Consider the following 12409-nt stretch of genomic DNA (forward strand, 5'->3'; position numbering starts at 1 on the left):
TAAGCGTGGCTCACCAGAGAGAGTGGGATGGCATTTGATAGTCCCAAAACCTGAGTGACCTCCGTGGCCTGAGAGAGGCAGGTTAGGGAGCCAGACAGAAGGGGCAGCAGGGGGATGGATTTGGAGCATCCCTATGCCCCAGGAAGGATGGAGCAAGGTGTGTTCCCAGGGAGGCCAGCCAAGCTCAGGGAAGAGACATCCTCTGCGGGCTGGTGAAGCTGAGAAACCCTGCCTGGCTCAGGGTGTCCCCAAGATGCTTGGGGCAGCATCCAAAGGGGGTTTGCTCTTGTTCTTGTCGTGCTTTCCCCTTGCTCATGCGGGAGAGGGGAGGGATGCTTGCTCACAAGGGGAAGCAGCAGCATCGGAGCAGCTTCTTGCTCTGATGCTTCTGTCAAAATCGCCCCCCAAATCCCCGGGGAAGGTTGCTGGGGTGCTGGACCATGGTTGGAAGACTCTGGTGGCTTTGGTGCTTGTTGCATACAACACAGGCAGGTTCTGTCCGTCCTGGGCTGAGGCCTTGTGTCCTCTCCAGCAAGGGGTCTGTGCCCCCCTCCTCACCCAGGGCAGTGCTGGAGCTCAGTGCTGTGGTGCTGGACCCTTGTGCTGCCTGGGGAAGGTCAGCCCCACAGGCCAGTGCAGCATTAAACCTTTCTGCTTTAACTCTGGGAGGGCTGGTAGAAGGTTATTGAGGTAACAGAAGCAAAGGCCTCACCCAGTGCCTTAAGTGCTGAGTGTAGCTATTATGGTAATACATAGTTACTTGGCTAAAGATTGCTGCCATCGTCACACAAACACATACAGGAGAAACCCCCTAAAAGGAGTCTCCTCTTCGGAGGTCAGCGGTGCTGCTGGGAACCTGCTGCTTGCTGCAGCTCTTTATCAGGTAATCGGCTGCTAGAAGGAAAAAACGAAGTATGGTGTGAGCCCAGGGTTGCAGCGGCTGTGGCATGTGGTTTGGGTTGAGGTAAGGAGGCTGAGTTGTTTGGCAGTGGGAGGCCGTCTCTTGAGGACGCTGCAAAGGACCCATGCACGTCCCTCTTTCCATCACTTGTTCTGTGGCGCAGAGGTCTTGCAAAGGCTCTTCTCGGTGGGGTGTGGGGTGGGGTGCTGCCCTGGGGTGTGTCCTGTTTCAGCCCACATTGATGGACAGGCCAAGGGGCAAGAGATGCTCACTGTGCTGTCCCTGTTTGGCCTCGGCAATCCCGATGCGGGAGGCGATGAATGGCTGCTGGGTGCGATCTCTCTAATGAGATCCCTGTTAGACGAGGTGAGCTCCAGCTGCGCATCGGCACAGCTGGGTGGTTTGTGTCCTCAGATGTGCCCTGGGCTGTGCTGGGAGCATCGCGCTGCTCCCAGCCACTGTGCAGGCGAGAGCACAAGTGCCAGTGCTTTTGCAGCTGAATATCCACTCTGTAGTTCAGTTTGGCTGCTCTCAGCACCCTGTCGCCATGGTTTTATCTAGATGACTTCTCTGCTGCAGGAGCAAACAGTAAATTTCCTGACTCTACTACTTTTAGACCAAAATTTGGGAGGTAAAAACCTCTAGAAACTTTGTTTTCTGGTATTGAAAGCCTGCCATTTGCCACAACGGCAGCTGTTCCTTGGTTCTCCTGTATCAAATACAGACAAGCGTAGTGTTGCTGTGCAGTAATGTCCCCAGCTCCTGCAGTGGTCGGGTGAGCAGGGGGCAGTGGGGGCTGCCGGAGCCCTCTGCGGGTCTGCGCTATGCTCTTACCGCATCCTGGTCACGCAACCACGGATACCGAGAACAAGCATCAGCTGGAGTCACCTGTGGGAAACCACGTGCAGTACCATGGGAAGGGGGTTGGACAGGGGCGTATGCTGTTTTCTTTCGTTTTTTTAAATTATTCGTTTTCACTGATGGAGCTGTAAAGCCATTTCTTCCCAGCTGTTAACCAGGAGCTGTGCAGCAACCTAGGTTTGTTGCCGCGCAAAGGCTGATTTGCAGCTGGAAAGGTTCAGGGCTCCAATACTCACCCAAGTTATATGTTATTAAGCAAACGTGGTGGGGAGGTAGGGCTGTTAGCTGGGTCTATGGTCCTGGCTCCGGCCACAGCCCATTCCCAGCACATACCAAGCTGTGGGTTTCCACCGATGGGATCAGAAAATAACTCTGTGTTTTCCAAACCAGCCACGTGTTGGCTTGCCACAAGTTTCCCTTTTGTGGGAGGCAGGGCTGGCGTTTAAACAGCAGAAGCTGAATTACGTGAACAAATGTCGTTTTTCACATCTAGCTTCACAATTAGTGGGAGTTTTTCCCACTAATTCAGATTTTGTCTAAAAATAAAGTGGGTTTGTTTTCGGTGTAAAGGGGAGACCAAAGGCTAGAAGACAGGCAGATACCTTGATGTCAGATGTTTCATACGTGGCGTGTGGCATCCCGCAAGCACCCTCGTTAACGCATAGCCTCATCAGCTTGCCTTAACAAAATGTTCTGGCATCTTCCCTTCTCTCCTTGTCACTTCTCCGGAGGGAACGTGGCTTGTTCTGCTGGCAGCGTGAGCCTTGTTTGCTTAGGCGGAGGCAGAGCTAATTATTTCTATTTATTTCGTCAAACTTTCTTGATGTTTCATTTGAAGGCTCTGCTTGAGCTTTTTCATTTGCCTCCAAGCCTCTGGGAGTCACTGGTGTCCCTGGAGCAAGCCTGGTGGGAGATGCATTGGTAGGCATCAGGAGAGCCGGTGTCCGTGCGGATTCTGGACCTACCTTTGGGATGTGTCCTCATTTTCTCTTAGCTAATTGTTCTTGGTGCTCTGCACAGCCACGCCATGGCTGAAACCTGGAGTGCTTGTCCTTGGTGTGCAAGAAAGCCTCCTGTCCTTCCCAAGGAAATGCTTTGGGAAGAAACAGAGCTCCAGAATGGTTGTTTGAAAACAAAAAAACCCCACCACCCACAAAAAAGACAAAATACAAAACAAAAATAAAGCCCCCAAACCCCAAAGGAAACCTGGTGCTGCTGAACGAGGAGTTAAACTTTAGCAGGGGAGGGTTGAAGATGAGCAAAACAATATGAAAAGGAAAGGCAGAGGTTGGAAAATGAGATATTATAAAGGTACCCAGAACTGATTTGTAAAAACGAGTAATTAATGCCCTTAAAAGTTGCATGGGTAAGCAAAGTAGTGAAGTGAGGAATCTGTTTATAGCTTTCAGTGGGAGCAGCCAAACTCTTCTTATCGATGTGCTAATTAATTTATTGAGGCTCTTACTGGCAGTTGCCTCTTTCTTTCTGGAGAGCTTGCCAAGGGGTGAGCATCCCTTGGGCTGGGCAAGTTTAGCTCTGGGGGTAACTGCAGACACTTATGTGCAGTGCAGCACCACAGACCCAAAGGGGATGGGATGCTTCCCCGGCTGTGCCGTGCACCCTGGGGACATCAGGCTTATTTCGGCTGGCATGGGGCCGTGCTCTGTTTTGTCCCCTCAGTTACTCTGGATTTTTTTTTAATATTTAATGTATTTTTGTTCCTGGTGTGGTGATTTCCCTGCCTTTCTCCTAACCGCTGTTCTTGACCCCCTCTTTGCTTTGGAGGAGGAGTTCAGGTGTCTCCAAACAATGCTCTGGGAAGGGGTTAAGATGACTGATGGTATTTTTGCTGCCTTATTGCCCTGTGTTGGGTTGTTTCCCCTCTGTGTCAGGGATGTAGTTGGGAAGGGAGTGACATCCCTGGTGTGAAGCGTGTGCTGCCTTGCACTTTCCTCTCATCCCTTCTTTCACCTCTATCCATGGGCAAGTGCTGGGAGGGGGATTTCGGGGACTGCTGGGGCAAAGCTCTTCCTGCAGCGATAATGTGCTGAATAGAGCATGCAAATAAAGCGTTTCACTCTGACAAGGCTTTGGATGTACTCTCAGACACAAGCATCTCCTGTCTGTAGAGCATCATCTATTAGCCAAGGAGCGATGCTCGGTGCGGTGTTTCTGGCAGCGCTCCTGCACCTTTCACTCTGATGTGCAGCTCCCGAGTCTAATATTGCTGATATTCCCGCATCCAGCCTCTTAAGCTGCTACCTGTCTTTGCCAGGCTGCCTGGCCATCCTCCTGCCAGCCGGAGGGGGGGACATGGATGCTCCAGCGCTGTGCCCACCTGGGAGGCAGCCTGTGAAGGTGCTGCACCATCTGCCGGCACGCATGCTGCTTGCATGGCCCTGCCTGTGCGGGCCGCTGAGTGCGGGCACCGGCTGGCTTTTTGGTTTTTTGGTGAATGCACCGGCTGGCTTTTTGGTTTTTTGGTGAATGCACGGCTGCCTGCTGGGCTGGGTGGGGGAGAGCTGTGCTGAGGGTTGGAGGTTGTGTTTCCAGCTGAGCTGTGCTATGCCAGCCCATCTTATTCCTCCCAACCCTCTGTAAAAGCAAAAAACCAAACCTCAACAAAAAAGTGGAAAAAACCCAAACAATAGAGGAAACCCAAACAAAAGCAGCGTGGGGGTGGTTTCCCCCAGGTCTCCTCTTCTCCTGTCCGTGAGACAGTGGGGGGGCTCATCGTGCTGTGGTCTGGCTGTGGCGAGCTGTGCTGCTCCGGGGACCTGGGGCAGGGCTGGGTGCAGGGCTGGGAGCTGCAATTCAAGAGGTGCAGGGGTGCCCAGATTGGGAAGGAGAAGGGAAGCACTAAGGCAGGAGGTGCTGCCCCTTGCCCTAGCCGTGGGGGTCTAGTGCTGCATGCCCTGTGCCTGGTTTGGGAGGGTCTAGCCTGGCAAACCTTCCAGTTTGCATGGGAGGGAGGGAGGGAACTGGAGGGTGAACAGAGCAAAGCCCTGAACCTCTCTCTCTGTCTTGTGCCCCTCCAGAGTGATGAGCTACGACAGCACCAAAGATGCTGGGATTCGGCGCGTACTCTGTCAGCGCCCCAGCGCCGGGCAGGGCGGCTGAGCTGGACGCTGCCTCCCCCCGTTACGTCCTGGCCCTGCCAGAGGAGGAGACCTGGCGCAAGCACCGGCTGGGGCTGATGCAGACCACCCAGTCCTGCAACCTGCTGGAGCCCGAGAGCCTGGCCGAGGCCCTGGTCTCGCGCGCTGCCAGCTTCGATGCCCTCTACGAGTCCCGGTCTCGGGATGCCGATGCCGGCACGGAGACCAGCAGCACCTTGGACCTGGGGCTCGGCCAGTATGTCCCTGTGAGCCCGGACGTTATCAAGCGCCGGCGGGGCGGGCTGATCGAGCAGAGGGACATTATCAAGGCACATGAGGCGCACAAGATGCAGAGCACGCCGCAGGCGCGGAGGAAGGAGTGGGAGTAAGTACCGGAGAGCCCCCAGCCCAGGTGGGCAGCCGGGGGGAGTGGGAGTGTTCATCGTCCTCCGCGGGGCTGGGGAGGGTCATGTCGGCATCACCCCTGTGGAGCAGCCAGCACCACCTGTGTTTGAGCTGGGTTGCTTTTCCCTATTGCCTTTGTTTTCCAGGGCAGACTTTGAAAGGCAGAGAACAACCTGAAACACAGGGAACAAATTTATTTTTTCTCCCTTCCCGTCCTGCCAAACCTCTTCCTGGGTCCTTTCTTCTCCCTGTGCTCTTGAAACTGATGGGATGAGTGGTCCTGCCTCTAGCAGTTGGGACCTTGTGCACAGCTCATCCTGCCCCAGGGCTCAGCACATCCCGCAGGGCTTGGGCTGCTCTGAGCCGGCTGGACCATGGTATTTTTCTGGTGGGGTGGATTTGTGGGGTGCGTGGGAGAGATGGAGAGAGAGAGTGGCGTGCTGGGTATGGGAGGCAAATATTTGTCAGGTGAAGTGGTTGGCGAAGCCTCTCTGGGCTCCGAGCTGGAGGGTGGCATCTGATGGGAGTGGTGCAAAGGGGCCTCTGTGGATGAAGGAGCTCCCCAAATTGTGGGGTGGTTAGTGGGACATTGAGAAAACTTGGGAGTTCTCCATCTTGGTAGTCCTCAGGGCAGTTTCCCTAGGTTGTGGTGGGGCTTTTGGATGCATTTGGGCTTATTGCCTTCTGCTTTTACTGTGGCTTGAGCCCTGCTGCGAGGGGTTTTGTATTTAACCCTAAGAAGTGGCCAAGCCCCCCTGAATTAGAGCAATCTAATGAACTTGGGAAAACAGAAACGAAGTGCTTAGTAGAGCTAGAATCCCACTCCTTTTGTTTACTATTTTCCTTTAATTAACTTCTTACTGTGGCTTGCCTCAGTTCTGTGAGAAAACCCCAGCTCCAAGTCCTGGATTGTTTCCCCTCACTGCGCAACCACGGCTGCAGCCACGCTGCAATACTGCATTTAAATTACAGGGTTCCCCCCTTGCGTCTACTTGGCAACATTGCCTGGGATGAGCTTCTGCAGCGTGTCCTGCTCCAGCATCCCCAGTCGGGAGCAGCTCCCTGCCTTGGGCACTTTATTTAGGGAATAATCAATCCATTATAATATACCTGAAGGAGGTGGGAGCCTCTGTGTTAATTAGATGTGGCATGTCGCTTTGGTGAGATCCAGGCCAGTGCTCCTTTTGTTTGAAGCGGGTAGGATTTCTTGGGGATGCTTTGCATGGTAAAACTGCTTGTTGGTAAGGCTGAGGCTGCTCCTGCCTTTTTTTGGAAGACAGCCCATCAGCCAGGTGGGCTCTCCACGGCCCTTTCGGCTCCGTGCTCCTTCCTTTGTGCCCAGGGAACCTCCTGGCCGGTGACTCAGAAAGCCCCGTGCAAGGGAAATAAATTGACATATGGGCTTGAGCAAGCCTTCGGTGCCTTGTTATCTTTCGCGACCCACCAGGGATGCCAGATGAATAAATCATGGCCGGGCAGGAAGCAGAGGGATGGCCTCGTTAATTGTCAGCTGGCGGAGTGAGCTCCTAGAACGGCTGCTCGCTAATTAACTGCCTGGAGGACTACAGCTCTATTTTGTGGCAGGGAGATGAAGCTGGAGCCCTTTCTGCAGGTACTGCGTGGGATGTGCCCCTTTTGCCGCCCTCAGCTGCTCCATCTAGCAGTAACTCCAACACAAAACCTAATGTTTCTGTCTTTAATGCAGCAGGAGCACACAGATGGCTGTGCCGGCTGCTGCTGTCCCAGCCTGCTTCATCGGGTGTTTCCCTAGGCCTGGTAGGGTCTCATCTTTGCATTTCCCAGCTCCTGGGTGCTTGTGTTGGCATTTCAGCTCATTTTGCAACAGTTTTGTGGGTGTGCGTGGGAAGTCACATCGAAGGCTGGCGTCCCTGAGATTTGGGACGGGCTGCCCTACCTGCGGGGCTCTGCACTGCAGGAGATGGAGATGCTGGTGCTTTGCAGAAGCCCCTGGTGCTGGGGGGATGCGAGGCTCTGGCACTATATGGCTGCCTTGGGCTTCACAGACTTTGTGTCCCACTGAGGACCAGGGAGCCCCACTGCCCATCTCTGGCAGGTCCTGGTCGGCACGGCAGGCTGAGCCCCACCGGGCTGGGTCCGTGCCTCCCCCAGGGCCAGGTGCCCTGACACCCTCCAGCCTGCAAAAACCGTGTGCCAGAGGCTCCCGCTTTAACATCAGACTCTCAAACCAGGGATGTTTCCCCAAAAACTTTGCCAAAATCCAGGCTGGTGTGCAGAGCTGGTATCCCCGGTACTGTGGATGTTCTCTGGGACTAGATGGATAGCACGTGGAAGGGAGGGAAGCAAATTAATATCCTTATCTATAATTTTATTAGTAATAATGCGATCTCCTTGTGGTTTAATTTTTGGGTTGGCTCATCTCACATGCTTTGAATCGCTCTAGGGGCTTTCACCTGGGAGGTCTGGTTCTCTCTCCTGGTGAGCAGCCGGGGTGGTATTTTCCCATGGCCCTGGCATGGCAGTGGGAAGCAAATGAAACACGGGGAACCTGAGAGATGGCTTTTCTGCACACCCCAGGGGGGATGGCCGGCTTGCCTGTGGAGCCAGGGCAGCCCCAGAAGAACTCATTTATTATTATTTTATTTCTCTAATTTTTTTCCCCTTCCACGTTGCCAAAACTGGATGAGTTAAATCGGGGTGGCTCAGAGAGGTCTGCACCTCCGTCGTAAGGATTCTGGGGAGTTTTTGCTTAAATGTGGTGCTCTGAGCACTGTCTGTCTTGTGCAAGTGAACTCTGAGATGTGTTTCTGGTGTGATGCTACTGGGCATCCTCTGCCTTGGTCAGGGCTCCGGGAGTGACTGGGTAGCTGCTGGTGGTCCCCTCGGTCTCCTGTTTGCCTGGGTGGCACACAGTGGGGTGGGCACGGGGGGTGAGTGCTGTGTGTGCCTCTCTTCTGCTGCATGAGAGACCTCTGCTCCCCAGGAGCAGCCTCGTCTTTGCAGATGCCGCATTCCTGGTGTGTGGCCAGATGTTTGCGTGCAGCTGCTCTTGTGCTGCGTTGCAGTGAGAGAAGGGAAGCAAAGGGTTTTTCTTACCAGTGTCAGCACCAGTAGGTCTGACCCTTGCCAAGCCTCTGCTGGATTTTGCCAGTGAAAAAAACCCACAAGTGAAACGTGCTTTCCCCTTAATAAGAAGGAATAAGAGTAGGAGGGGGGGAATGCTCTTTTTGCTGTTTGTTTTCTTTTTTTTTCTCTCTCTTTTTTAATGAGGAAACTGAGGCAGAGAGCAAACATTATCTGCTAAGCATGTGTGGGACAGTGGCTCTATGGGAGGCTTAACTTTACGGTGAAGGGTACATGTCCCAGCCCTCCTTGTTCTGGACAAAGGAACTTAAGCCCAAGGCAGATGTTAAACCCCATTTTCCAGAGTCCCATCCTGACGCCCTGCCCTTTCATCCCGCTGTTCACGTGTTGGGGTCAGGGATGGAGGTATACAGAGATACCTGCTGCGCTTCACGGCTTGGTGTGCTGGTGCTGCGTGGAGCGGTGGTGGTTGAATCACCAGTGTCTTTGCTCTGTGTGTGGCAGCATCGTTTGGATTACATCTGGCTGAGAGCTCAAAAGACAGGTTCCTTGTCAAAATAGGCAAACAGGGATCCTCCTGCAGCTTCTCCAGGCTAAGCAGCTGCTTCCTTAGCTGATAGTAAGGACAGGCAGAGCCACCTAGGGAATGTCCCAGAAAAGCCTCAAGCTGTTTGCAGCAGACAGGACCCACACCTGCCTTGCATGGCTTAAAAAAATCACACGTACATGGATATTCCTTGAGCTTAGCTTGTGCAATGTGGGGAATGCAAGCTGTGCCCATGTTTTGGAATGTCTACAGCAAGGATGTATGGAAAAGCCTGATTCCCAGATGTTGGGCAGGGAGCGTGGAAGCAGAGGAGACCAGAGGGAAAGTAACTGGGTCTTGGTACTGTTTGGAGGGGATAGTGTGGAGGGTGGGGTGCTGTAATTCAGCATTGGAGTACCTGGGTGTGGGTGGCAGGTTGCAGTGTGCTGCGGGAAGCGATGCGCTCTGCCCACAGTGCAGGACCGTGCTCCTGAAGGATAATAGGGTCATTAAAAATGATCTCTTGTCTTGCAGCATCTTGGAGTTAATGGCTTTGTTAGGAGTTTGCTAGGTCTCCCTTGCATGTATGATCTGCAGTGAGGTCCCTGTAGCCCATCTGGGAGCCTGTGGTCCATGGAGGGGCAGAACAGGAGAGCTTTCTGCTGCCTGCTCAGACCCATACCTGCAACGCAGACTGCGGGAGCCTTTTGGGCTGGACCGTAATGTTACTGCAGCTCTGCCTTCCCGTGGCTTTGTTGGAAGAAGCAAGAGAACGGAAGAAACTGAAAATGCACGGGTGTTGTTAACAGATCTCAGCGGCTCTTTATGACTTGGCAGTCTCTATCTGGTTCCTAGACTACTCTGCATCCCAGATTACAAATTAAGCTGATTTTTTTTTTTTTTTTTTTTTCTCTTTTCCTTGGTGCTGAATGAGACAAAGGGCCCCCTTGGAGTGTGCTGGGCTGCTAACCCCACTGCTGCTCCCCAGCATGTATTTCCCAGCATGTTGCACCATCTGGGATTAATTGGCTGCAGTGATGGGGAGAGGGCAGGAATATGTATGGGGTGGCACTGCCTCTTGCTGGTGAGGCTGCCTGGGGAATGCTCTCAGGCTGGGGTTGCTTTGGCAGCAGCGTGGCCCTGGCTGGACCAGAGCCCACCACCCTGGTCCTCCTCAGATCTGCAGGGAAGGGACAAGCCCCAGGGTGGCTCTGAGCTGCTGTTGCTGATGTTGGTATCTCCACAGCATGGTTTTGGAAAGAGGTGTTGGATGTGATGGGTGTTGCTGCTGTGCTGTAAGCAGCAGCCCTGCTCTGTGCAGCTCCTGCCCACCCGAGTGGGCTCTGTGGGGGGCTGCTCAGTGCTGTCCTGCTGCAGCGTGGGGTTGGGGGCAAGGGGCTGGAGGAGGGCGCTGGTTCTTCGCTGCAGTGTTGGTGTTGAGAGGGACCTGTGAAACGGCAGCCCTTGTTCCACCGAGGGAGCTCCTGGGGAAGGGAGAAGGTGCCCTGGCATCTCCTCCTGGTCTCAACTCTTGCACCAGTGTCCAGTGGTCATCCCCCCTCCTCATGCCTCCCTCCCTGCCCCTGGCCTGGGCAATAGATGACTTTCCTCCTCCAGCACCTGTGCCATGTCGGTTGCTGTCAGAGGCAGTGTAGCCATGTCCTTCTCCACCGTGGGCTCTTGTTCAGACTCCCAGCTTGGGGGAGCAGGAGTGTCAGGGCAGTGCAGTTGGCAGGAGCTGCAACTCTGTGGGCGAAAGCCCTGAGGTGTCTGCGACCAGCGAAGCCAGGATTCCATACCTTGGAGCATCCTTTATGGACATACACCCACATCCCCTCTGCAACCCCCGGCAAAGTAATTAACCTCTCTGAGAGCCTAAAAAGTGCCTCTCAGTTAAGACTACTCTCCCTGCTTATGCTTTATCCCACAAGAGTAGTGATGCAGGCGGTAGAAAGGGTGGTGGATGCACTGAAGTACAGCTTTTTATGATAACTTGTCCTTGAGCAGAAAGGAAGCATCTCTCTGAGGTATCTGCCCTGGACCTCCCTGTGCTCTGCCCCCTTCCCTTCAGTGCAGACCAAGGTTTAGATTTGTGGGGAGGAGATAGTTTTCTGACCTGGGATGAACTTGTGTTCCACTGAATATCCTGGCAACAGCATAGAAATTGCAGTATCTTTCCCTGAATTTCCTCAGGGTCTGGGTTTCTGGCACACCCTGAAGGGATCCCCTTGCTGAATTAATTTAGGTGACTTTGCAAAACCTCCCACAGGCTGCCGGGAGGGTGGGCAGTTACGGTCAGTCCCAGCCTTCCCACGTGGCTGAGGCCACTCTTCCAGGGACCTGGGCTTGTTAGGAGCTGGTTGTTGAACACGGAGGACAAGGTGGTTCCCAGCAGATGTCTCTGCTCTGGGGGTGCTGCCTTGCGTTTTGTCACCGCATCCTGGCATGCCTCGTTCCTGCTCCCCACGCTGGAGTCTCAGCTGCGGGTGTCGGGATGTTGTTAGCACGTCTCAGGGCTGCGTCAGAGCCATGCATCGTGCTGGGGCTGGTTGTGCTTCCAGGAACCAGCTTCCCAGCTCACCAGAGTGAGCTCCCCTCTTGGCCTGGCCATGGCTCGGAAACACTGGGTTGCTGGGAGGCAGCGAGGTGGGAAAGAACCTCAAGCAGGGTCACTTAGACCAGGTTGCCTGGCACTGTGGCCAGGTGGCTTTGGAGTATCTCCAAGGATGGAGACTCCACAACCTCTCCGGGCAGCCTGTCCCAGATCCTCAGTTCCCCTCACAAGCAAGTTTATTCTTATGTATGGGGTTTTTTATTGCAGTTTGTGCCCATTGCTTCTTGTTCCAGTTGCTGGATGCCACAGAGCCTGGCTCTGCCTTTGCTCCCCACTGTCAGGCATTCATACGCATCGATAAGATCTGCTGTGAGCCTTTTCCAATCAGGCTGAGCCAGCCCCAGCTCTCCCTGCCTCTCTTTGTAGGGCAGCTGCTTTACGCTTTTAGTCACCTTTGCTGGAATTGCTCCAGTTAGTCCGTGTCTCTCCTGTCCTGAGGGGCACAGCACCCTGGATGTGGCTCACCGGGGCTGGGCAGAGGGGAAGGGTCACATCCTTGAGCTGCTGGTGGTGCTTTGCCTGATGCAGCCCAGGAGGCTGTTGGCTTCTTTGCTGCTAGAACGTGCTGCTGGTTTGTGGTCACCTTGGTGTCCACCAGGTCTCTCAGGGCTTTCTCGGCTGAGCTGCTTCCCAGCCGGCATGTCCCAGGTTGCTCTTCTCTGAGTGCTGGGGAAGGGGCTGGAGCACCAGGCTGGTGGGGGGTGGCTGGGGGGGTCAGCCTGGAGAAAAGGCGGCTCAGGGGGGACCTTATCGGTCCCTACAACTGCCTGACAGGAGGGTGTAGCCAGGTGGGGGTCGGTCTCTTCTCCCAAATGACAAGTGATAGGACAAGAGAAAACAGCCTCAAGCTGTGCTGGGAAGGTTTAAATTGGATATTAGGAAGAAATTCTTCACTGAAAGGACTGTCAAACACTGCAACAGGCTGCCCAGGGAGGCGGTGG

The 12409-nt window shown here is 54.3% G+C and overlaps 1 protein-coding gene across 1 annotated transcript in view; it reads left to right on the forward strand.

Annotated features, from left to right (window-relative positions):
• The window catches only part of CACNA1E (calcium voltage-gated channel subunit alpha1 E), a 150312-nt gene that overhangs the window by 28901 nt on the left and 109002 nt on the right, over nt 1–12409 (forward strand). Inside the window, exon 2 of the mRNA XM_055724493.1 lies at nt 4801–5245. Within this exon, the coding sequence (XP_055580468.1) occupies nt 4827–5245 (419 nt within the window). The 5' untranslated portion in view covers nt 4801–4826. The remainder of the gene's footprint in view (nt 1–4800; nt 5246–12409) is intronic.

The sequence above is a fragment of the Falco cherrug genome, chromosome 12 (assembly GCF_023634085.1).
Source record: "Falco cherrug isolate bFalChe1 chromosome 12, bFalChe1.pri, whole genome shotgun sequence".
Taxonomy (NCBI): Eukaryota; Metazoa; Chordata; class Aves; order Falconiformes; family Falconidae; genus Falco; species Falco cherrug.